The sequence below is a fragment of the Hetaerina americana genome, unplaced genomic scaffold (assembly GCF_022747635.1).
Source record: "Hetaerina americana unplaced genomic scaffold, ioHetAmer1.1.p SCAF_4, whole genome shotgun sequence".
Lineage (NCBI taxonomy): Eukaryota > Metazoa > Arthropoda > Insecta > Odonata > Calopterygidae > Hetaerina > Hetaerina americana.
In genome coordinates, this window is record NW_027286985.1 from 17,549,637 (window position 1) to 17,576,216 (window position 26,580).

At 34.6% G+C, this 26,580-nt stretch overlaps 1 protein-coding gene across 1 annotated transcript; it reads right to left on the reverse strand.

The window, feature by feature from the left end:
* Positions 1-3,010: 3,010 nt before the first annotated feature.
* LOC139692325 (acylamino-acid-releasing enzyme-like) lies at positions 3,011-26,580 on the reverse strand. The gene is made up of 14 exons (XM_071590445.1): positions 26,442-26,580; positions 26,126-26,346; positions 25,795-25,973; positions 24,897-25,042; positions 21,103-21,424; positions 17,241-17,401; positions 16,305-16,473; positions 14,057-14,311; positions 11,829-11,960; positions 10,941-11,161; positions 10,774-10,853; positions 6,883-7,107; positions 4,335-4,477; positions 3,011-3,196 (listed from the first exon to the last, which is right to left on the reverse strand). Exons 1-14 carry the CDS (start codon positions 26,451-26,453, stop codon positions 3,153-3,155), a joined length of 2,310 nt encoding a protein of 769 aa, XP_071446546.1. The 5' UTR covers positions 26,454-26,580; the 3' UTR covers positions 3,011-3,152.

Genomic DNA, 26,580 nt, shown 5'->3' on the forward strand with positions numbered 1-26,580 from the left:
CTGACAAATTAGAGCTTGGTCATCAGCAAACCTAACTGATTTCACGAATTACCATCCGACTTTCATTCCTATCTCCAGTTCTTCCCATGCCTCTTTAATCATTTCCCATATATATATATATATGTTGAACAGCACTGGTGATAATGGGCAACCCTGCCTTACACCTCTTCCTAACACTGCCCATCCAGACTCCCCATTACCCACTCGCACCTGAGCTGTCTGAGACATGTACAGGTTGTGGATTACCTTCCTGTCACTCCAATCTATTCCCATTTTCTACAGTATACTCATTAGTTTTTCCCCATTCTCTCTATCAAACGCCTTTTTGAAATCTACAAAACAGGCAAATACATCCTGATTGTATTCTATGTTTCTCTCGATTAGTGATCTCATTACTCGAGCTTCAAATCTCACAAAATGAACAGAAGGATCATACATATTGCCATACAAATATGAAGAATGGCAGTAAAGGTTTAGAGGTACGGAGAGACCCACTTGCCCAATGCTTCTTCCGTACCGATTTACTATCACGTCATATTCAACAGATACCTTCACACTATACTCAAAAGAGTTGCTTTAACAATTGCAGATTACAGTTTTGAGCCTTTAAACACAAATAAGCCCTGACATTTGGGGTTGAAAATTGACAACTTAAATATAAAATTATGATCTATTAAGCCACTTCATGAAAATATTAATGATTCATGTTATTAGAACGTGTCCAAAGGACAGCAGAAAACTGATGGCTCCTTAGTCGAAATAGTTATCTTCTAATATTCAATGGAATTCTTAGTACTTCTCACAAGAAGATTAGTTAGTAACATGGCTAAATGGTGGATTATGGTATGGTCATGAGGAGGTTGAGATTTCCAGTAAGCACAATAATGTGAAGCTGAGCAATGCAATCGATTACAATTACTATATGGAAGCACTTCCAAACCTAAGCATCCTGGCAACAGTATAACCATACTGCTTTTAGGTTAGGGTCAATCTGTTAACTTATACACTACACAATGAAATTAGATATGGCGTTTTGATCTCATATTCATATCATACATTTGCACACCATACTCACAATTGGTTTAAACAATTAGCATTACAAATATTTCAAAACTATGCTATTAAATGGCTAGTTTGTCTGCCAAAAATAGAGTGAGGAAAAAATACATCCTTATATAATTAGTTCCATACATTAAATTGTATTGCTGACTACAATAATTAAATTGTACTAAGCATATTTACATTATTAGGCGGGCAAACATTTCAAGTACGTTTTGGATGGACACAGACTGAACTTCCTCATATTTCTCAACCTTGCTTAATAAGACACAACCCAACTTGCATCAATAAAATTAATTGTCCTCCGATTCAGCATGTGCTCCACCACCCTTCATTCTTTCCAAAATACCTATTCTTTTCCTCCCCCTATTTTCTTTTGCCTAATGCCCTTTCGCCTACCAGTCTTCAACATCCCATTACCAATTAAAATACTCTGCATCTGCTTTTCCTGCCTTCTTTGAATTTCTCCCACCACCTCCATCATGCATACCATTTCTTCATTTATTTTCCCTTCTGTCCATTTCAACTTCTCTATCTCTCTCCACACCCACATTTTAAATGCCTCCAAACAACTCCTATCATGTTAATTCAAAGACCAAGTTTCAATGCTGTAATAAAACCATCATCTACACCAAAGTTTTCACCAGCCATTTCTCAATACCCATACTCAATGTCCCTGTCATCATTTCCGCCTCCTTGTCAAAGCTTCTTCTTTGCTAAATACACAATTCTCCTTCTTGTGTCCCTACTACTCTCCATTCTTTCAGTCTAACTTCCAGACATTTCAATTCCTCTCTCATTATTATCTCCACACACACATATATATATATATTTTTTTTTTTAAGGTAATCTACCGGTTAAGGTAGGTTTTTGGATGGACACAACTACCAAACAAATATTTTATTACTCCTAACAAAACACAAAATCCATCATCCTACTCTATATCGATGATGGATTTTGTGTTTTGTTAGGAGTAATACACATTATATATATATATATATATATATATATATATATATATATATATATATATATATATATATATATATATATATAATATATATATATATAAAAAAGAGGGCATACCAGCCTCACACCACTACCAAACACTACCCATTCAACTTTCCATCCTACACCTCTTGAGATTGAGACACAGGTTACACGTAAGAAACCTATTAGTAGGGGCAAAATACCAAGTCGATACCAAAATACCCTAATATGGAGGTTATAGGTCACACCACCACACATGAGAGTGCAGGAGTTGTTTCACTCTGAGTAAAACACATTTCATGAGTTGCATACATATGTAAATAATGCATCCTGAAATGACACACACACTTCCACAATACATATATCAGTATACAATTGAGGAAAGAGAAGACAAAGTAGCTTTAATTACTCCATCATCAACTTCTTTGCTTGCCAGTGATACAGAAGGGAAAGGAAAAAATGTGACCACCTATGCATAAGAAAATCCTAGATGTTGTTTAGGAGCTGGAGTGCAGGGTACAGCAAGTTTTGGCTCAGGAGTAAGATCAGAGGGATCATGGAAGAGGTATTGTACTTGAAGCTTCCTCATGAACTTTCTGCCTCTTAAGTATTAAGTAAAATAGTTAGTGGAAATTTGTGGATAGCAAATTGAACTTGTGAAAAAATCATATTTGAAAAAATATTAGTTTCCATTCAATGTTTTAAGTACATAGCTTTTTCATTGGAAGTGATCTACAAATAGAAGTTATCTAGGACAAATATGCATTAACCAACAAGACAGCTTCGCATCTGCAAATTAGTTTGACTACTCTTCCAGTTAGGAGGCTCAAATCCTGACTGATTTATTAATCATATTCCCTTAAGAGAAGCGAATGTCATCTTCTTAATTAGTACTACAAAGATTAAAAAATCAAGGTTCTTACACGCTTAGGTCCATTGGATCTAGTTTTCCATCCCTGCCGATGTTTCGATGACAGACTTGTTTGTTGTCCTAAGGGCTTTTGAATGACCCAAGAAGAATTCACTCAGGATATTCACCAGGAAAGCACCAGATCTTTCATTCTTACACATGATCACCACATATTAAAGTGCCCTTAATTAGGCTACGTAAAGAGCATCAGGCCCCCTCGTCTACTGGTCACACAAACTGCAGGTTAACAGTGGGTAAAGCAATGATTCTTAAAATATTTCTGAGCTGAATATATTTAATCAATTTTTGATATATTTCATAATTTATTACACAAATACAATGACAAATAAGTAATTGGGATATTAAATGAAACCACTCTTACATATATTGGGGTTAACTTTTATGTATCAAACTTTATAAAAGTCAAAAAGTTGAATACATAGATAATAACAACACTTGTGAAAATACTTTTTGAACACACAGAGTTGGAGCAGGATAATCATATTTTCAATAATCAAGCACAGGGATCCTCTTATGTAAGTTTGCAGGACTTTACGAAAGTCAAAAAGTTGAATACATAGGTAATATCACCACTTGTCAAAATACTTTTAGAATACACAAAGTTGCAACAACGACAATTTGATTTTCAAAACTCGAGCACAGGGATCCTCTTATGTAAGATTAAGGCACCTAATTGTGGGTGATTTTATCAAATATTAAAATTGGCAAATGGTTAGTCTAAGAAATGCATGTTACTAACAGGATGGGACTTCAATTACATACTGTCCTAGAAAGGTTTAGTGTTGATTTCCTGATATTAAATAAAAAATACTTCTCATCCCTTTCCAGAACAAGTGTACAAATACAGTTTGATGTAAACTAGTCTAATATGTTTAGATTTTACAATTGACTGACTTGGACATTGCACACATGTTAAATAGATACCATATCCTTTATCAGGTATCTGCAAAATTACAAATGTAAATCTTCAGTCAAATTATTAAAACTTGGGCTGCAAAATTAAAAACCCACACTGACTTACATTGTATAAGGTATAAAGAGCCATTGCACATATTCTAGTGTGGGTTCTCAATAATATTTGTCTATAAGGACTTTCTAAGGGATGGTACCTTCAATTTGTACAAAAATTGCAATACTTTCCTCATGATCACTTAGACTTTGGTTCAATAACCTATCACCAAAATTTAAAAATAATAAATTCACAGATCAAGTTTCAAAAATAATTATTGAATGCACATTGTATTAACTCAGATTCAAAGTAAGAAAATAAATTCAGAGGATCCCTGCACTATAATCTGGATATTAACCAAAATATTCCTTAAAATTATGGCATATTACCTTGGCGTTAACTCACAATTTAAGTCATGAAGTTGTGGTAACTCGGGACTTAATTTGATCTGCATTATGTGATCTATGAACCACATTGCAGAATTAATTATATTGTCCATCTCATTTGGAACTTTACTGAGGGAGTGACAGTCATCATACACAAGCATTCTGAAAATAAAGTAACACAAGAATATGTATGTAATTTATCAATTTTATAGTTGGAATTTGTAAGCTAAATAGAAGAATGTTTCTAATAATAAAAAGTATATGATCAAATTTTATGATACATCAATTATTAATATCGATAGAACCAATAATTATTCAACAAGTTTTTTTCAAGGTCCTCCACCAACCCTTGAAAGTACTAAATAATAAGACCCTACTTCATCCTATCAAGATGAAAATAACTACAAACTGGGCGAATACCATTAGTGATACACTAGAGCATTGCACCATAGTTAAATTCACCTCAATTAAAAATATTCATGTCATACAGGGCATTTAATATGAATATACATATTAAGTATGCTGCACCAACTGGGTTTTAATGCATGTAATTTCCATAGCAATTTTTTCTAAATGCCCGTAAAAAAATAAATTAACTTTCTTGTGTCCATTTATTGCTATTTTTACAGTTTCAGCAGACTTGTTTCCTTCATGGTACTTCCTATACTGTTGATACATCCTGGCCAACATTTATCCCTTCCATCAAATACATCTTGGAATGCATTTTGAGGAATGGCTCAAAGGTCTCACCGTTATTTTTTTAACTCCTTTATTGTTTGAAATTTACAATATTTTAGAGTGGATTTCAATTTTGGAATAAAAAAATATTGTGGCGAACAAATCAAGAAATTAGGGTGGTTTGAACACTAAACTCTTCTAATTCTTCACCATATATTCATGGATAAGGAGCAACACATGAGAAGGGTGCACTGTAAAGGCTATAGCATCCATGTCATGCTTTCCCAACCTCCCAGACTTCCTTTACACTGCCTCCCTCAAAGGTGTCATCATCTTGAAGTATTAAAATTTATTGATGGTCTGACCTCATAAAGCAAACTCAATGATGAATGATGAACTTTCAGGAGAACAGAAAACTGTTAACATCACCTTCACATTTCAGCTACTCAGGCACAGGTGATGAATTCTTCACCCACTATGGCAACTACACTTTCGTTTCAATATCTTAGGCATAAACCACTGTTTTATCACCTGTAGTATTTCTATTTTTGATTGGTACTCAAATGACTTCTTCTTTCTGTTTAGTGACCTGTCAGCAAACATGGCACAAATATTGTTGCATCATGATGCATTACTTTTTAGTCAGGATAGCATGGCAGAAACTATTATAGACACCAGTTTCTTCCACCACTTTTCAAGTGGTTTGGCATTAATTTGAGAATCCATCCAGCATGCATCCCTCAATATGAAAATCATTGAGGAAGGCTGGTCAGATTTTTGATTGTCCCCGATAGATTCTCTGCCCAGTTTTGAAATAGTGGTATCACTTTTGACTTGATTTTTGATTGTATTAATTTGAGTGTATGACTTAAAATTACTCTCCAAAAGTATCTTGCTGCATTTGACCAGCCTAAGCCAAATAGTAGTATTGTATTGTTTTTACTAAAGAAACGTTAGTGAGATTTCAATGTAAGTATATGTTTTGAGGTTCTCTTTACATATTTTGAGCATTTTTCAAAATAATTCTTTCCACAAGTTAAATTATTCTCAGGTTTAGTATTCATTTGATTGGTTTTTGTGGGTATAATAACTCAATAATATTAACATGAGCAGCATTTTTAACCTTTTCATCAAATTCATATAAGTTGATCAGACTTCGGCCCAAATCCATTCCATTGAAGTTACCATTTGATAGGCATAAATTGGAGTTTATTGAAATATGGGGTGTGTAGAAGGATAGTAAAGGCGAAGAGGACTGAAAGGAAAACAATTAAGGAAGCGCTGAGGAAGTATCCAGAGTATCCAGAATTGCAGACAGACTTGCTGTAATGTTGGATGTCAGGTTATATTTTGTTACAGGAGACAAGGGAATTGTTGCGGTACCATTTGGCAGTTATGTCCATGCAAAAACCTACCTTAATTAGTAATTATCTATAATAATAGATGGCATCATTTCAGAAAATTAAACGGTTAAAAACACTCGCACTCAACAAGAGAAATGATTACCGTCAGTCAGCCTAGTGCAACGTTATTATCACCTAAGATTCAGGTGCTAAAAATGAACATTGTAAAATAGACACTATATCATATTTAAAGAGAAAACATATTTGCATGTATGTAAATCAATATGCTATAAGTTTATCTATACTAAATATTAATGTATTATCTGAAACATTTTGTTTGTGATTATTTTAATTTCATTGAGCATTTTTTTGATCAAACAGCTGATGCTGCAAACAACCCATACACATGATCAATATCCAATGATTAAACCAAAACACTTTGGACTTAGAAAAGACAAATTTCAACTCTGCAAATCAGAAAAAATAAAAGTCCAATAAACTAGGCTACTTTAATTTTTGGATTGATGTGCATTAAAAACTTCATACCTTGTTTTGACCTTGTTTGCCTTGAGGCACCTATAATAAAGAATCCCTTGAGATGGAGGTACACGCTGATCTTGGCGTCCAATCATTATCAATGTCGGGGCTCGCACAGATGCTGCATGGACAACTGGCGACATACTTCTCATCTTAGCAAGATTATCAATGTTGGCATATGATGATGAATCACCATCCCCCTTCCACTCTCCAACTCCACTTTCAACAGTGCACCTAAAAGTTTGTGTGGGAATACAAAACTGTATATAAATACAATAGTGCACACAAAATTGCAGTGACAACTAGCTGAACTTTGCAATTTGACGAACAACCCCTATTGACATTAAATATGTGGTTTGCAGACAATACAATGCACCATTAAATGCATGAAAGAAAAGTTACGTAACTCCTATAAGGACTTTCTTTCCATTTTTTGGGCATTTAACTTGTTTGTTGGGATTGTTGACAACTCGATACTGGTCTTTGTTCATTAAGGTGCTAGGTTATTGAACATAGCAACCTAATGACATGACAGATTCAATGTGAGAACAGATGAGAAATGTTTGACGAGAAGGCTCTAGAGTCTACTAATTCAACTTATTACATTCAACTGCAAGCAAGTCAAAGAGCAAAGAAGACATACTTCACAAAAACATGTTTAAATATCATACGAGTGACTACAATTAATTTTTGAATGACCAGAGGATCTGCCCAATCTCCCATCTACATTCATTTAATTAATCAGACTCTACTTTATAACCAATGGGTGCATTTTCTAAATGTACCTCAGGACATTTGAAAAAATAAATTAAAAATCCTAAATCACACAGAATTACTTTTTAAAATATTTAAAGTGCATCCCCAGCCCCAGAGAAACTTTCAGATAGGACAGAATGGAGGCAATATCCATAAGAACAATCTATAGATATAATCTATTAATACACTCAGGCAACAACAATTAAAATCTGATTAAAAGAGGGCATATTTTTCAAATGTCCATCTTCTATCTACTTCATCTATATACTCATTGATCATGTCACCACATATTAATTATTTACTTCATAAAAGGTAATTAACATTTAATTCTAACCATAGCCTTCTTTCATTGATTTAAAAGTCAACTAGCCTAGCTAGATCTGGAATAATTCACGACAGGAGACAAAATATCTATAGAAGAGCATAAAATTGATTATTGAAATGGATGCCAAAATTGAATTCAGCTGGGAAGGCTTTTCTTCTCTTAAAACTATGTGGCAATTATTACTGAGTATCAGGAAGATCAGTACTGTATAAAATATGCCCGAAGGTTTTCAGGCATTTCCGCACAAAACATAACACACACCAAATGGCACAACACATTTACTTATCTAATGAAATTATGTGGAAAAGTAAAGGCAATATATTTTAAGTCTAAAACATGCAGAAAATACTGCATTATTTTTGATTGAATGAATAATATGAGATTGCACAAATAATTAAACAATCAGAAGTATCTCGCATTTACTCCAGATACTTTTTGGATTCCAGAGATTTTAAGTAGCCTGCAATTATTAATCAGTTATCATCCATGCTAAAAGATTTTGCACTTTTCTATTTGTCTGCAGAAAAGAAGAAAATCTTTTAACGTGGATACCCCACAATTTCACAAAGTGAAGTCTGTAACCATTAAGTATAATCACCTATTGCTTATCATTATGTTTCTCACCCATCATCAACCAAGCAGATTACTCTAGTGGGCAAATGATTTGTTTCTACAATTAATAAGGAAATGTTCACTGCACCAATAACTGCAATACATGGAATGGAAAAATGTGAACTAAACATGTAAAACCTGTTTGGTGCAGTTGCATGATTGGAAAGCACCTGACGGCATATTAATTAAATACACATTTATTTTCAGTTAGCATATGAGTGGTTTTCCATATATTTACATAGGCCATGGGCATAACTAGTTTCACTGCGTTATAATGGTACTAGGTACTATTAAACAGATGAGCCAAAATCATCTATTATAAATCTCTAGAAATTTAATAATACAGTAGCACCTTGCTTAACGAGCACATCACATAGAGATTAATTCACATTACAAGCAAAATTGTTGGACCCAAAAATGACTCGCTTAGTGAGTTACTTTTCACATACCGAGTAATGAGAAGAGGGGAATTCCTGGAATGATTGCATGTCTGCTACTTCAGTTTGTGTTTAGCACTTGTTCCACTATCCTTAGAGTCCCTAGTGATCACACATTTTTCCAAATTTGTGTTCAGGCTAATTATTAATGATTATTTGGTGAAAAGTTTAATAATAATTTGTGTATAATTTTAAATATGACCCTGAAGGAAAATCCTTAAGAAGAGAGCTAGAGCTAGCTAATGCTTCAAATAGAGTGACAAGAGTATCTACACAACGGTAACACATATGTGAGGTATGGTGAAGCAGCAAGCTCTGAGTCAAAGGCAGCCGAGAACTTCATTGATGGCTTCAATAAACTCAGATTCTGAGGGTTATCGGCCCAAAAAGGTTTTTAATTGTGACGAAATGGGTCTCTTCTGGAAAAAGATATCGAAACAAACTTATATTTCTACAGGTATCAGTAGAATTGAATGCGTTGCCCTGCCACAAGCCAATGGAAGGATGTCTTACACTGCTATTTTGCACAAATGCAAGTGGCGACTTGGAAATTAAACCCCTGCTTGTCTACCATTCACAAAGTCCACAAGCCTTCTAGAAGTGTTAAGTCCAAAACAGCAGGCTACATGTGATGTGCAGATCACAGGAAACTGTTGCTTTGTACCATGTGTATGACACATTGCCCTAATAAGGAAATGGTGATGTACACCATAATTTATTAAATGATAATTCTGAGTCACACTTTCACCAAATTTTGAAGCATTAGCAAACGTTAAGGTCTCTAGACAGCTTTCTAGCAAAAAGGTACGTATCATAAATAAAAAACTATTTTCGATTCTTTTTTTGCTTTTACAAATTTAGTTTGCATTCCTGGTTATTCCATTCCATGATAGAAAAAATGAACAATCAATGATTCTTAGCAATGTATAGCATGAAAACAATTATTTGAATAAACCTTTTAAATTATTTATTTTTTCAGCATGGAACGCCTTATGGTATTTAAAATATTTTAAAAGTAAAAAGTTGTGTCATTAAATGAGTGTTTTGCTTCACGAGAAAAGATTGCAGAATGAATTATGTTGGTTGTACAAGGTTCCACTGTATATTTATGCCCTGAGCATTAGAAATTTTTTTCATGGATAACTTCTTTCATAAAGTCGACAAAAAAATGTGTGCCCACTAATCTGGCATACCTTGTACAACAACATATGCTCTTTCTTGGCTACAGCATTAGAAGGTACTTTGACTAGTCAAGCATACCAGGACATCCTATGCAAAAGCCAGTCATTAATATTTAAAATGAAGAATTTTCTACTAAAAAGATATACCACAGACACACTACCACCACAATGTGCAAGCTTATCCAGTTGAGAATTTCGAAAGCCTGGCTGAGATAAAGAGGTGCAGTTGAATTTCCCACACATTCTTTTGATTTAAGACCTGCAGACTTTTAACAATGGGGAGCCTATAGATGTCAACGACTTAGAAACAGACTGCAACAGTGGCCCTTAAAGAATAAATTTGAAAATGCATGCATAGCAATCCTACTGGGCACTTAGGCCGATGTTGCTGAAGCAATAGTCCCTCAATTAATAAATGACCGAAGGCTAAAGGTTACTAGCTTGAGACACTTAAGCAATTTTAGCGGTCCAAGGAAACTAGTGATGAGCAAATGAATTAATATTACACAAAGTTTTCTTTTCCTATACAATGTGCACATTTTTTGGTGGAGTCTGGGGGTAAAACTGCCAAGAAATGTAGTATACATACCAGTCGGGTATATCAGATATCACACACATGGATGCAATATCAATGACAGGATTTCGTGTCACCACAGCTTTGTAATCATCCTGCAAAGAATGTATGATTTGTATAACCAACGTGATTTATAAAATCAACAGCATGAAAGATAAAGATGAAAATATACAATAACTCACGGGAAAAAGACCACTTAGCATTGTCACTAGATATCCACCGTGAGAGCCACCAAATAAAAATAAGAGAGATGATGAGAGGAAAGGCAATTTTGCTAATGCTTCAGATGTTGCCTTACGCACATCGTCCACATCTTGCTTGCCAACTTTTCCGGGAAGACTTTTTACAGTGGACTCCCAGTTGCCAGTAGATCCACGGTAATTCACCATTAGCATCCCAAAACCTAAAAGTCAAAACAAATCAAACGTAATAAAACCAGCCCTTTAGTGAGAAAAGAAATTAAGTCACAAAGTATACTCAAACACAAATTGCAATAACAAACATTTTTTTAGACAAACATGTTTTGTTTTACAAAATTTAATACTTAAACCTTTATTGTAGAAACAGAATGGCATTAAATGACTCATTCAAGGAGAAATAAAGACAGTATAATGAGGATTATCTTAAGTACAGATTTATAGAGTCATAAATAAACAAGCAACGCAAACTAATCACTCACAAATGTAAACCAACATCAGGAGCTCAGTAACAAACATTGAGAACCATACTTGATCAATTCAATTAATCAAACTTGGATATTCTCCTTTTTAAATTAACGAATAATAAGAAATTAAAGTAGAGAACAACACAAATTGTATCTCTGAGAAAAATCATGGCAATCGACACTACACAGGTGAAATATGCATATGGCATTTCATTAACTTATCAGAAAAAATAAACATCAGCATTATCCAAACTAATTGAACCCCAACTACTGGAATTACTAGCCATAGGAAATGACATTGTCAACAAAAAGGGAAAAACATATCAATTGGAGCAGAAAAAGAACAATGAAACATAATATAACCAAAAGGTTTGGCACGTTAACCTGAAACCTGATGAAATCTTACCCAAAAGTCCAAAGAATGTTGTCGTAGCACTATATTCACAAGTAAAACTGGAGTGAGGTCCTCCATGTGGCATAACAATTAATGGTACTTGCTTCAAGTCCATTGGGCCATAGTAAATTGCCGAAAAGGCTTCTGGAAAAAATAAAGAATCACTGAAGATTATCAAAATTCAATAAATCAATTTAAAGACTTACTCTAAAGCCATCGGTTACAATATGATGAATGAAACATTGATTTCATTCTATCCAGAATTGAAAACCTTTAACGAAAAATTAAGAAATACTGCAATTGTTCAACATAATCATGACAAGTATTTCTTGAGCTTTTGTTTTGGCCAAAATATTTATGAATAGCCATCATAATACATACAGAATTGGGTTTTTTGATCATTCCAATACAGTGGAACCTCACCAAACGAGCACCTCACACAGCTAGTTATTCACATTATGAACAAAAATATTGGTCCCAAAAACAACTCGCTTGACAAGCAACTTTTCATTCACCAAGTGACAAGGAGAGGGAATATCCTTGATTGATTGCATGCCTTCTACTAGTTTATCTCTAGCACTCGTTCTGCTAGCATATTAGCATTGATAGTGATCTCACATATTTCCAAACTTGCATTCGAACATAATAAGAGTGATATTTTGTGTCAAGTTTAATAATATTGTGCATAGTTTTAAAAATGACCCAAAGAAAAATCTGTGAAAGAAAGCCATAAGAGAATAAAAATAACAGTAGAAACGAAAAGTAAAATTATTGAAAATCAGGAACAAGGAAGAAGATACCAAAGCAGACTTATATTTCTACACATATCAGTAGAAGAGAATGCATTATTCGGCCACAAGGCAGTGAAAGTCTGTCTCACACTGCTATTTTGCACAAATGCAAGCAGCTATTTGAAAATTAAACCCCTGCTTGTTTAGCATTTAGAAACACCACAAGCCTTCAAGAAGACTTAAGTCCACTTTTGCATTGTACCATTTGTATAAAGCATCGCCCTAATAAGGCAGAGGTGATGCACACCATAAATTTATTTAACCATCATTCTGAGTCTCATTTTTACCAAACTTTGAAGCATCACCAAAAACAAATGTCTCTCGACAGCTTTCTAGTAAAAAGGAATAGGGTACTTATCATAAATAATTAACAATTTATTTTGATTCTTTTTCACTTTTACAAATTGCATTTGCATTGCTCAATGCTATATTCCACGACTGAAGAATAGGTGATCGTGATCCACGATCCTAAACGATGTATACATAATTTTTTTGAATAAATTTTGTACATAATTTCTTTTGGCATTGAACATGTTGTTGAATTTTGCATTAATTTATATGCACAAAATTGTTTCACTCAACAAATGTTTCTCTTTATGAGAAAGATCGTGGAATGGATTATGGTCGTATGTGGTTCTACTGAAGTGGAGATTCATATTTTACTATAAATACAACTGAGAAAAAATAGCTATATGAAAGTGTGACTTTTACACCAACACCAGACTAACACCCATTGTGTTCAGGTTAGCGATAATAGTTTGCACACCCTCTACTAACCAGACAGGCAGAAAAAAAAGTTCTATTTTAAGAACTGTAGGAGATTCCATGGCAGTTACTTTAATGAAGTCATCTGCTATGAGCACCGAAAATGCAGAAAATTATAATTAATTCCCTCAACTTAGAAGTTTAACGAAAGGATTTCATATCTCAGAAAATCACATTACTTTCATTTTACTGTGATTCATTATCATTCTATACTTCCACCAATGGTCTCAAAGTTAACTCACTAAAAATTACAATTACTTGACTACATGACACCTAATGCCTGATCATCTGCAAGCTCAACTGAGTTAATCAGTTATCAGTTCAAATTAATTTCAAAATAAAGCCTACTTCATTCAGCATTCATTCAATATAATTTTTTTTAAATCCCTCAAGTTTTCTTCCTCATTCAGCAACACAATTTTTGCCCACTCAACTTGAAAAAAACTGTGACATCCTCGTTATACTTTGCATTCCTTTCTATTAATGTTGTCATTACTTCAATGTGTCACACATTTCCCTCCCTTTCATAATCCTGCATGATCTACATGGAGGCACAATATGAATGATAATAATAATTAATGGCTTTATCAAAATTAATGACATTTGTCGGAATAGTGCATTTCCTGACACAATAGCTTTGCTTATAAAAACAAACATTTTTGCAAGTCGAATGTAAGAATTTACCTCCTGTATCACTCCCTTGAAGGTGGAAAATCTGAGTTTCAAGTTTAGCAATGTCTTCTGTTATGCATGGTGATGAGATGACCACTGCCTCGCCCCCACTCAACCGTGCCAATAATAAGGAATGAGGCCTATTCAAACGAGAATGCCTGCATACAAGAATGTCTTCATCCACATCCAGCACAGCTAGTGAATTGTCTTCAAATTCAACTGGTTTTCCAATCACAGACAGCTTGATTCTTGACACAATTTTGCTTTCTGAAAATTCATTTGGTTAAAAAAAAGAAGAGAAAATTAAGTCAAATATCATATTGCATATATTGAATCCCAGTGACCAGTTATCCTCTAACATTACACATTATACATTTCCATTCATCAATTAAACTTGATTTAATACATTGCATAAAAGTAATTGCCAATTCATTACATTTGAACAACATCATTTCAATAAGAGCACCACACACTCAGAATTTGTTCAAACTTTCTCCATCAATTGAAAACAATCCAAAAATGAGTCACATTACATTAACTTTGAGGATAAACATTTTTTTCACATTTTATAAACAAATTAACATTTATTCAGAGAGTCTGCAAAGCTCCAAATTATTCATATTTAATGCATTATTATAAATGAAAAAATTTACCAACAATATAAACTGCTACACATGAAGGTGTTACAAAGACAATAATATTACTTATAATAACGTTTAAATTTATTTTTAATTGCTTCAACAAAAGAAACATTCTACATGTATTCTCTTAAATATCCACTTTTTAACTTTTTTGTTCAATATTGCAATAATATATAAAACATTTATCATTGACATACTGAAATTTAGGATTAATGCTTCTTCATTTCATTAGAATAAAATATTTTGAGGTTCAGCCTGAAACCTCAACCAAAACTAATCACCTACCTTCTGCAAAGAGCAAAATAAGATACGATTTGAGGCATCTGGAGGTGCTCCTGACAAAACTTTGAATGATTGCAGAAAAAATCAAATTACTTTCATGACAGATCATTGGGCTAACTTTTTCAATAGACTGTGGACACAGTATTTTTCCGAATAATTTATGGTGACATTTTTTATTAAAGATTACAGCATGGGAAGAGTCTTCAATTGATTACTGTTCTCATTCATTCATATCACTCATAATTCAGCATTGTATTTTTCACAATTGTTTATGCTGTGTCCATACAAAACCTACCCAACTGATAAAATACCAGGAAAAATAATAATACAGTAGATATAAACATTATTCAGTGTTTCTAATGCCATTCTTGCTTTGATTAAGAAATCAAGATTAAATGTTTTATTACATTTATAAATACCAATTACACACATAACTAAATGGAAATCCAGAATGATGTATATGTCAAAAACAGAAATCAACTAAATTAATCTAATTCATGAAAAAGGCATGAAAGATTTGCAAAAATTATGTCATCTAACGTGTGATCATGTAATTAGATGGCCTCACACCTGTATCATTTGATTGACGCTTTTAGAAAACTTAATAACATATCTTTTCTTTATTAATTACTGCATAATAAGATTGATTCCTTAGAACACCTGAGTGCAATATCTTTCAAATTACACTTACTACTAGAGCCTATTAGACAGATTATGAGAGATGCTCACAGTTGTGATTATATTGACCTATTTTCTATCTCACCAGGATCCCTGAAAAAAATGTTATTACTAATATACATGAAGAATTTTAGAATGGTAATTATTGCGGTGGGGATATCTATACATGTTAATATGTTGTTCCTAGTGCCCATTGGGTAAATTTTCTTAAATGTCTGTCAAGCATTGCAAATCAAGAATCTTCTTAAATTCTAAATAATATTTGATTTCTCAATAATGAGTATGAATCTTTTTGTAATTTGCACCCTTATGTAAATGTTTTATAAAATTTTGGAACTAATTAAGTTTTTGCCTTTCTTTTTGTAAAAAGATTATTCCCGTCAATAAATAAATAGTATCATTTATTTTGTAACTGGATAAAACAAATGCAGACCATTTCGTTTTATAATTGGAAGAAAATATCGTTTCACTCCATTTTAGTTCTCATCCCCTGAATCATCCAATTCATAAAACTGGCACACTTCCAAGTAAAAAAAAAACCCCTGTGAACAATTAAGTTTTACCAAATAATGATTCACAAGGGACATAAAACAACATTTTAATGCAATTATTTTTCATCATCAAAAAACCTTTAAATGTAATGCATTTATTTGTCTTACCAAGATTAACTATGTACGGATGTACTGAAGTCCCTTGCTGACTGTTGAACACTAGATGTTTCCCATCACTTGAGAACGGACGTTTTGGCAGGGCAAGACAAAAGATACCCTTAAATGCTCCACATCCATCTTCTCCAGTCTTTGTTTCAAAATCAATCACAACCTCGGCCTGCAGATACGTAATATCTCAATTTCAGTCACGTAATTATATATTCAATGGCAATTAAGCTTTCAACAAAACAGAGCAGTGCCTTCTGAATTAGAGACTGCAAAAGCACTATCATTAAATGAAGAGTAAAGCACTTTTCATGAGTTGCGGTAGTGTATGATGATGTTTAGAAGTTCCCTTTTAGGAGAGTTTTAGGGAATGTGAAAATATGGAAAAAGAAAAATAAAGCAAAGCATCCAACTCTTGCATGGTTTCAGGAGCATAAAACTTAATACTTGATTCCAATCCCACCCTTAATACTTGGATTAAATTTTTCTGTATTATATTTATTAAGGTGTACTTTGATTTCAACAGTCACCATTTTATGGGATAAAACCTAAAAGTTTCAAATCTTTAAATTTTTTCCACAACTAATGCATACATGGCTGATATATATTTTTACATCAGAGAAGGCAGCAAGAGCTGTACAGTACATCATATTAAGATAAGGCAGTAGGTGCAAAAAATGTTAAGAGGAGATGAAAAAAAGTTTGAAAGATAGTGCATTAAGATAGGTAATAAATGGATAACAATAAATTTAAAGAAAACATTTTACACAGGTATGTTTAACACATGGTCTAATTTGGCTGAAATACTTTCATTCAAAATAAAAAAATATTTTACAGAACAAAGGAACTATTTCTGAACTTGGAATAATGAAATCCAATCTCAAGTGGTAAATTGGGCAAGATATTTCAGGGTACACTCATTGACTGCGATCCAATTACCTCAAGAGGTCCATCAACAGGAGGCCAAGGGCACTGCATTAAACGACTACTGCCATCATGAGTGCCACCCGTATTTCGTTCAAGCCACACCAAACGGGATCCGTCTGGGCTGAATCTAGGGGAACGAGGTGATATACCTCCTTCACCACCCCGCAAAACACCTGAAAAAAGGAAATAAAAAAATTTTAAATTCACAATTTTAAAGGTACAACATTAATAAAAAAATGAAATCAATTGTTTCTGAGCTAATATATTATTCGTCATAAATTAATAAGGTCAACAGCAATTGAATGTCTTTTTTATTTCAGGATCCTGTTTCTCAATGCTACTGCCAAAACTGCTGAACCCTCCAAAAAAAAAGGTCATAAAAACGTAAAATTTCCAAATCACATAATGCAAATAAACGATATCATGAATTTACTCGTACTGTAATTTTACAAACAGATGTATCACCATCAAAATCCTTGCAAGAGAAATCTGCTAGACCATATAAAGTGAACCATAACTTTTAGCAATAGGCTCAAATGTTCATTTGCCAAATACTGTTTTTCATTAAGCTAAAAAAATAATTTGTTGCTCTCGGACAAGTTTCCTTTTCAAAATTTGAATCCAAGTATTCAGTTTCTTTGCTGCACTCATTTTCTATACTAAGTACATATTAAATATTCATGGAAATATTGACATCACCATAAATTCATTCTGTATGTGCAGGTAGTAAGTAGTTTACAGGAAACAGATCTAGAGAATTGGGGGGTACAGAAAAGGTGCACAGGAAATGCATAGTACTATATATTCATTCATTTTGCAGCCTGAGTTGGTGCATGGCCGCGATGGAAAATGACTTTTTGTGAGCCAATCATGAACATTTTTCTAACAGCTCCATTCTCAAATGGTCTAATAACATTTGATATAATGCACCTGTCATGGCTAGATTCTTTTCCACATAATAAATGAAAATATTTCGTTGAAAATTCCCAAAAAAGTCACGATAACCTTCCCAGCTGATGGAAGTCTTCCCATTTCTTTGGTGCAAATTTCCCAATAGCAACTCATTGTATGGACTGTAACTTGATTTCAGATGTGCTGCGGTGCTTCCATTATTTCATCCACATGGATGAAATGACACTTAATGTTATTCAGATTTCACTGAAACTGCTGCAAACCAGTTTTGGAGTATGCTGGGAGCAACAACAGCACCTATTTTTTGGATAGCTTTCTCATGCCCAATTGTTGATGCAAAATATTATGCACCTGTTATCTCGAGATGACTACAACATTAGCAATCTCACATGCCTTCACTTTTCTGTCATACATCACAATATCGTGATTTCAGCAGTAGTGACCACAACAAGGTGTCAAGAATATTTGGCATACAGGGTTTGTCCCAAAAATAAGTAGAATTAAACTGTGAACAAAATTTACTGCAGATGATAGTACAAATTAATAAATTTCTCCAAATAAAACCCTTGTTTATACATTGACACACGAATGCCAGTGCCTCTGCCAGCCATGGCATGCTTCCTAGAAGGCATCAATGGGAACCTTGTTCAGGCACCTTGTCAGGGTCTCTTTGGCATCCAGCATTCCAAAATGTTTTCCTTTCAAGCTCCTTTTCATTTTTGAGAACAAAAATAAGTCAGGAGGTGCCGCATCAGGACTGTAGGTCACTTTTTCAGTGGTCCAAGAAATGACGCAAAGGTCAAAAGAGCAGCCTTCTGATCTTCTGACAGCACTTTGGGGACCATCTTGGCACACACCTTTCTCATGGTTAAATCTTCTGTAACAATATGATACACTGTGGTTTTCAGAACATTTCACTCTTCTGCTAATATTCTGAAACAAAATTGTAGATCAGAACTGAGAATGCCTCTCACTTTTAATACACTTTCATGGCACTGTGTCATTGATGAACATTTAGGGCGTTCCTTGTTGTCAACCTCCTCTCAATCCCCCCCTGAAAGAAATTGTGTGACTAGAAAACCCATTATGAAGCAATGAAATTATACATCCCTGTAAGCATTCATTCATCCTTTCCAAGATTATGTAACACTGGTTTTTACATTATTTAGGATAATGTATGTAATTATGCTGTCCAGAGGGCTTTTGATGCGGCTGCCACTCAGTTAAAAGATAGAACAACACTCAGAAACTCATCTTATTTCGTATTATCAAGTAAATTGCAACTATAATCTTGGTCAAGATCTGGTAAATAGTTTGATGAGAACTATGACTTCATTCCAATAGCCTAGTTAATTTTGCCATTAAAGAGATTTATGTTTCTGAGATATGATCTATAATCTGATATATTATGCACAAGTTTCCGCTCATAAATTTTTGTGACACATGACCCAAAGACCTTTTCCTCATTGAGTGACGTAGCATCTGTAGTATGAATCTAACTTTCATGTACAGGGATTAATACCCCTCCATTTTTACATGTTGTCCTCCAAAAACTGCTAGGCAAACAAATTTTATTGTAAACAAGCCAGTGCTCATTTACAAAGATCACATCTGGAATTGTGTTCAATCACCAGAATATCCATTTCTAGCATGTAATTTCACAAGCACAATGCTAGCATGAAGCACTGTCAACCACTGCTCCATCTGGACATTTGGTACCGGGTTACCTGGATTTTGATCTTGAGTTAAGGAGTCACTTTTTCTTTCAGAGTTACAATCATCATTGGGATATTATCACAAACTTCACTTGCGGTGCAATAAAATTTTTTTCACAATTTTTATTAGCAATATTATCACTTATGCATATTTTCCTAGATGTGATGTTATTTACTTCCACACGGTTAAAGAACTTTTTTGGCGGGTAATATTTCCCAATGTACACTTAATCAGGCCAAATCTGGCCATTTAGAAGTGTTGCAATTTATTGGGGTCAACAACTTTGAAGGAGCTAAAATTATTACTTGACTTCACTACTAAGCAGAAAAAATTACTTCCCAGGAATAAACTAGATAAGTGTGCAACGATGTCTTCTGATATTGTTTCACGTAGACATGACTCCATGTACAGAAAGACATGATGAAGGACTCCAAAGAATTTACTTGATGTGCCCGTATGGGGATTACCGCCAACCACAATATTCTGCTCCTCTTTATTTTTCTTTAAGATTACTTTTTGAAAGCCTTCAGCATCAGAATTAACATCACGGTTAGTGCACGCAATTTTGGGAAGCTTTAATTTCTCAGTCATCCCATTTCTCACCAGAGAGGGCTTAGAAACTGACCTAGTTTCACCAATGCCAGTTGCTCATTTTTAATTTGCAATTTTAGAAGATGTGTGTTCACTAAGAGATCCAACTAAAACAATCCCTTATGAAAACATGATTTATCACAATAATTTACGGCATATTCTTTGCTGAAGGTGGTAAATTGAAATTATTTCTTTATTTGAATTCACTCAATTATACTTTCAAAACTTGAACGTCAGCAGCCATATTGGAAATACCTATCTTTTTCTCACAGCATGAAAAGCACTTTCAAAAAAAATCTCTGCTATTAGCGAGTGCTTCCAAAAATAGATCAATTAAGCCTGAGCATTTGTGATGATGTGCACACACACAAATATCAGAAGACATTAGCTTATCCCGCGATTTAATCAGTATTTTGCAGGAGCCACATGGAACTACTGCTGTCAGATCCGCCATCTTGTTACATTGCACTGAAAAACTAGGATGCTTTCTGAATGTAAATAGTACAACTTAACCCAGTTAATACAGGGAATTAAGATTACCAAAACAAATTTTGAATTGCAGGATATTTGGAAATTATAATAAGAAAAAAATGTTCTTTAGCACTTTGTACAGAATTTGCATCAATATGATGGATGCATACATTAAATAACTCACATATTTGCCCAGATGGGTTGGCATGGAAAATGATTCCTTCACGGTTTGTGCAAAAAACCAAACCAAGCCTACGGGGCTCACTCTTCCAAGCCACACCAACTGCTCCCCTGTAGTCTTCATCTATGTCCATGTCACCAGAAGCCAAGCCCCTTTGAGCCATTTGGTTGGGCACCCATGTCACCTGCGCAGGTGAGTAGCCCTCAGGGAGGCCTTCTTCCCATGTGACAGGCGCTTCGGTTTCAATATCATACACTACTATTACTGGCTGAGATTTGCCAGTCAACTGCTCACCCCAGTCCTCAACAAAATCATACTTAGTCCCCTGAAAAATTTGAATCTCTGTGTATAGAATAGAATAAATGTACACAAATCTATCATTGGCACACATGTTCCTATAATTATAACCTTATGAACCTGTTGACAGAAGAGGAAGAATTTTTGACACTTGACTAAATTTCAACAGACCAGAACTTCAAGTTAGCTTAACAATTCTTAGCTAAACCTCCTTCCTTTGACAATCTCAGATCACCTGTGAAAATATGACTATGAAATTTTTCACCAGATCTTAACAATATTTAGTCAATTGGATTGTAAAAATATGAAAATTCCAAATGCCACCACTGAGACTATTCAATTTATATCCTAAATTGCTCAATATCAAAAATCACACATGTACTTGGATTTGCCAGTAAACTAAACTTGGCCAATGACAAGCTGGCCCATTGCTCCCTCATGGCCAGGTGTACAGAGATTTTCGGTGATAACAAAAAAAGAATGAAAAATATGATTGTCCCAATTGATAAGAAAAACATTCTGTGGTACAGATATCAACAAGAATGAAGTATCTATTACCTTGATGAAAACAAATATAAAGTTCTTAAATTTCTTGAACAAGGTGCACTAAGTACTAATCACAACAGGCACAAAGTTATTGACAAAAGCAGTCAAACAAGTTAAGTGAGCCTACCCCTGTATATTCAACAAATTTAGTTAATTAACTACTACACCAGAGCATTTCTCTATCCGAAAATTATGGAATATACTGAGCACTACTCACTCTAATGCCTAACGTGGGCAAATCATATGCTTTTCAGCTAGTATGGACACCAGAGCCTTCCACTCATGTCCACTGTCCACTTTTCCCACTAAATGTTAGCATGAAGAACTTACCTGTTGATGGAAATGCATCAATACCCCTTTTGACACCAATTGCATTTTCTTTTCCAGGGTTTCCACAGTTCCTTTACTAAACTCAAGTCTTCTTCTGTAGCAGGGAGCTGTAAAGATTGCTAGGGGAGTAATATTTTAAATGGCTATGTCTGGGAAAATTTTATTCTCATGAGCACACTAGGTAAATACTACATGCTGTTGACATTATTCCTAAATTCACCAACATCACCCGAAGATATTACCCACTAGCTATGAATGCTCTATTACTGAATATCATTCAAGATTAGAACTGAGGAACATAAATGGTATTTCATTATGGTCAATATTTCACACTACTATTTTGAACAACAATTGTGGGAAGAAGGGTATACAAGTAATTCAAATTGACTCTTAGCAAATGATTATGTACTATCCTCACATTCCCCTATCTCCATTACACCCATATATCCTGAGCATCTCATCCCCTATTCACCTTCCTTCCTACCTAGCACTATCATCAACCCCCCTGGACTACAAGCTCAACCATTCATCACAGCCCAGTACCCTTCCTTCATAGTAGTAGTAGTATTTAGGGGAGGCGACTGACAGCTGAGGTCATTTATGCCACTAGGGATGGACAGGAAAGGATGAAGGGTGGAGAGAAATCCTGCGTCAGCATTGGCCTACTCTTTACGAAAGGCACCACGGGGTCCGCAGCTTAACATCCCATCTGATGGATGGCATACTCACCCAAAGTACCCCACACAAAGCACCTCAAGTAGGGATTGAGATACCACTGAAAATTGTTCAACACCAACAGGATTTGAACCCAGGCCCTCCGAGTGGGAAGCCAATATGATAGCCACCGCACCATCTCGATCCCCCCTTCATTCATGCCTGCTACCCGCCTTCCCTTGGTTTGGTCACTAGTCTCCTCCCAGTTGTCCCACACCTCATAACTCCCCCATTTCCCTACTTAAATAACATACCCTCCTGCAATTATTTCACCCCTCCAATCCCACTACAAGCTCTCTCCTTCTACCACATCCATGTATACAAATTAATCCAGCATTTCGTGCCAGACTATGGCCGTGAGCCCTTCAGCCAGGTGGGGTGTAGATGAATTTATTGAAAGCCTATTGCATTGGTAAATTGTCCGTCCGGAAAGCATAGAATACTTACTGGTAAAAACTGTCTGAATAGCATGCGTGCCTGCCTTCTTTTAACATATTTTCTTAACCTCTTTGTGCATGCATAGGAACAGCTGCTAACCATGTAATACTTGTAATTTTTGGTAGATTGTGGGGAGCCAGGTGCATGAGGAAATAATGTGAATGTATGTGGAATGGCTTGTGGCCTACCACCCCCTGCCACACATCCTTGCAATGGCTTGCGGGATGTTGTGTAGATGCATATGTAAATATAGATGTAGATGCTGTCCAAATAAACCAGCAGTTTTAAATAAAATTCAGTGGAACTTGCCCAGTTTTTATATTTCACAATTTAAAAATTCAAGATTTACTACACATATTTTTCAGGGTAGCACCAAATGTTTTAGAATTATTTCCTCATGTACGTGCAGGAAGTAACATATGATTGTAGGAGTAGGTGAAATGTTTACCTAATCTCTTGGCTAGCAGTTCTGCATGACCAATCAAATAGACATCAAAATATCTGTAAATCTATCTGATTTAGCAGAGGATAGAATGCATATGCTATATTAAGAATGGGTTTAACCAAAAGAGATCAAAAAGGTGAGAATGAACACACAATAGTAGCACTTTAGAGCATATCACCATCTTCTGAAGAAAAAAAAGAGACATTTCAGGCATGATATGATGGAATATCATGATTAATCATCAATTGGCGATTTTCCACAAAATAAAATGTATTACGACCGGTTTCAATGAAACACACCTGATGCAATCCTCCTGATACAATCACATTGAAACCGGTCATAATAAATTTTGTTTTGTGGAAAATTGCCAAGTTTTAATTAAACCTCTGAAGAGACAAAGTCACAAGGGTACCAACAGAAGTTCTTCGAGGTATCTAAATGGAGTTGGTTCCCTTCTTAAGAGGGAAAAGGACATATAGTTCCTCATACTGCAGGTGAGGATCACCATTTCACACATTATTTCTATATTACCCAAAAATAAATGCATCCAGCAAGTATCCTCTTAAGGTGATGTGAAATAACTTGCTATAGTACCAACACCATGCACTATTTATCAATTATACACACATGAATAAATTTAGTCCATACATACAGCAATATATATTCCTTCCGCAACAATATTTACTTATATCAGGCATTAAATGGAGTAGTATGAAGTATATTCCATGAATTTCAGGGAGATTAGTGTTCTGGCATACGAAGTATCGAAGTGTAGTTTTTGGACTAAGTAAAAGAAGAGGACCATTTGCATGAACCAAAAGCATTGGCTCCTAAAATAGCCTAAGGGCATAGGGTTTGCTTACATTGTTTATTAGAGGGTGTAGTAGTACATACACTCAGGGATTTTTGGTGGGAGAAATATTCTGGTTTGGGAATAGATTTGCTAAATTTGTTACAATTTCAGGGATATGCTCACTAACTCGGCTCACTGACTCTCATCATCAATATCTAAGTACCACTCCCTTACCTTGTTAGTATCATCTAGTGCATCCTCTGGTGGTTTCTCTTCGAATGGCTTCACAGAATAAAAAGGAGTTGCTTTGGGGCGTTTCTTCTCTGCTATGTATAGTATCTTCCTCTCACATGGCGACCATTTAAAACATCCAAAATTGCCTGGATATTAACAAGAACAGGGGAAATATTTTAAGTCACCTTCACTTCCCCAAATCCTTTCATATTAAATAAATTATCTAGATACTACAATCCTAAAATCGAAATAATATTTTTGATTTTTACATCATCGGGAGTTACAAATTTACCAAATTATGATCACTATACAGTTGTTCCTTGCTAGCTAAACATTAATAAAGATGTACCAGAGGACCTACTAACTTCATCAATAAATTTACCTTTACCCTATAACTGTTCAAGTAAACTAATGGTGAGGAACTGACGTTTATAGAGATAAGATTAATAATAAATAGACCACATAAGGAGCATTCTTTTGAATTATGTCAATTGCAATTGTCAAGTAAAACTACAACATTACAGATACGCTCATAATATTTAATATTACTACCAAAAAGTTAGATCCTATCCTTATGTCCTTGCAACCATGGATACATTTCAAAACCCAATAGCTTCTTAAAAACAAGGTCATAAAAAGTATGAATTAATTGATTAATAGCGTATAAATATTCCGTAATTTCTCTTTTTTGGTAAGCGACCAGTAGTCGGCAGATAGATGGTAAATAAAAGTAAATGTAACGACAGGAGCAAAATATACCTGTGTACTCTACAATATTAACTTTATTCGGGTGAGAAAATTTCAAACGCAGTGGATACAAGGTATCAATGAAAAAGAAATGTATCATCAAAAAATTACCCAAATATATAAATTATCTATACATGATACAATAACTTACTGTCAGCATAGACATCCCCATGAACATTCAAAGCTGTAAGGTCTACATTTTTCCAAAGCTGCCCGTGCTTCCATATTTCCAAAAATAGTTTCTTTGAGTTTCCAGATTTATCTGAATCAGCGACTGTTTCTCTAACAACTGCTTGGAACTTCTCAGTGTGAGAAACAGATGAACAAATTCTAAAAAATAGAAGAAAATGTGCGTGTCAAAGACATCGCGTCATTGTTAACATTAAAAGGTGCTCACCATCTATTGATTCCAGAGTTAATTGAGAAATCCATTTATAATTCGTGAACTTAATTTGAAATTTCTTTTAGCACTTCCACCTTACTCATTAGTATTATCAACAGCAGGAAGATTTCTAATCAGGGTAAATGTGTCCTTATTTAGTAAGTGCGTCCGTTTAAAATGCGTCAACTTCTCTCTTTCCAAATTTCTCTGCGACCACTCGGAAATTACGACAAGGAAAGATTCTTCATTTTGATAGATTTTAGCACTCGATACCGACGGAAACTGGGCTGCTTTTCTGAATGCGCTAACCACTTTTTCGATCTGAAATAATGAAATTAACGTGATACGATTGAAATTAAAACAGATATTGGGGCTGTATAACAATGGTAATAAACACCTTAGTGAAGTTTTCTTACCCGATTGGCCATTTTGATGATACGCAAAGAGCTGAAAACCAAATTTGACAAATGAATCTCTTATCTACGTAAGTGCTTTAAAGGCAAATTCATTCTTAACGCAATGTATGATAACGCCGAATACGCCTGTAAACGAACC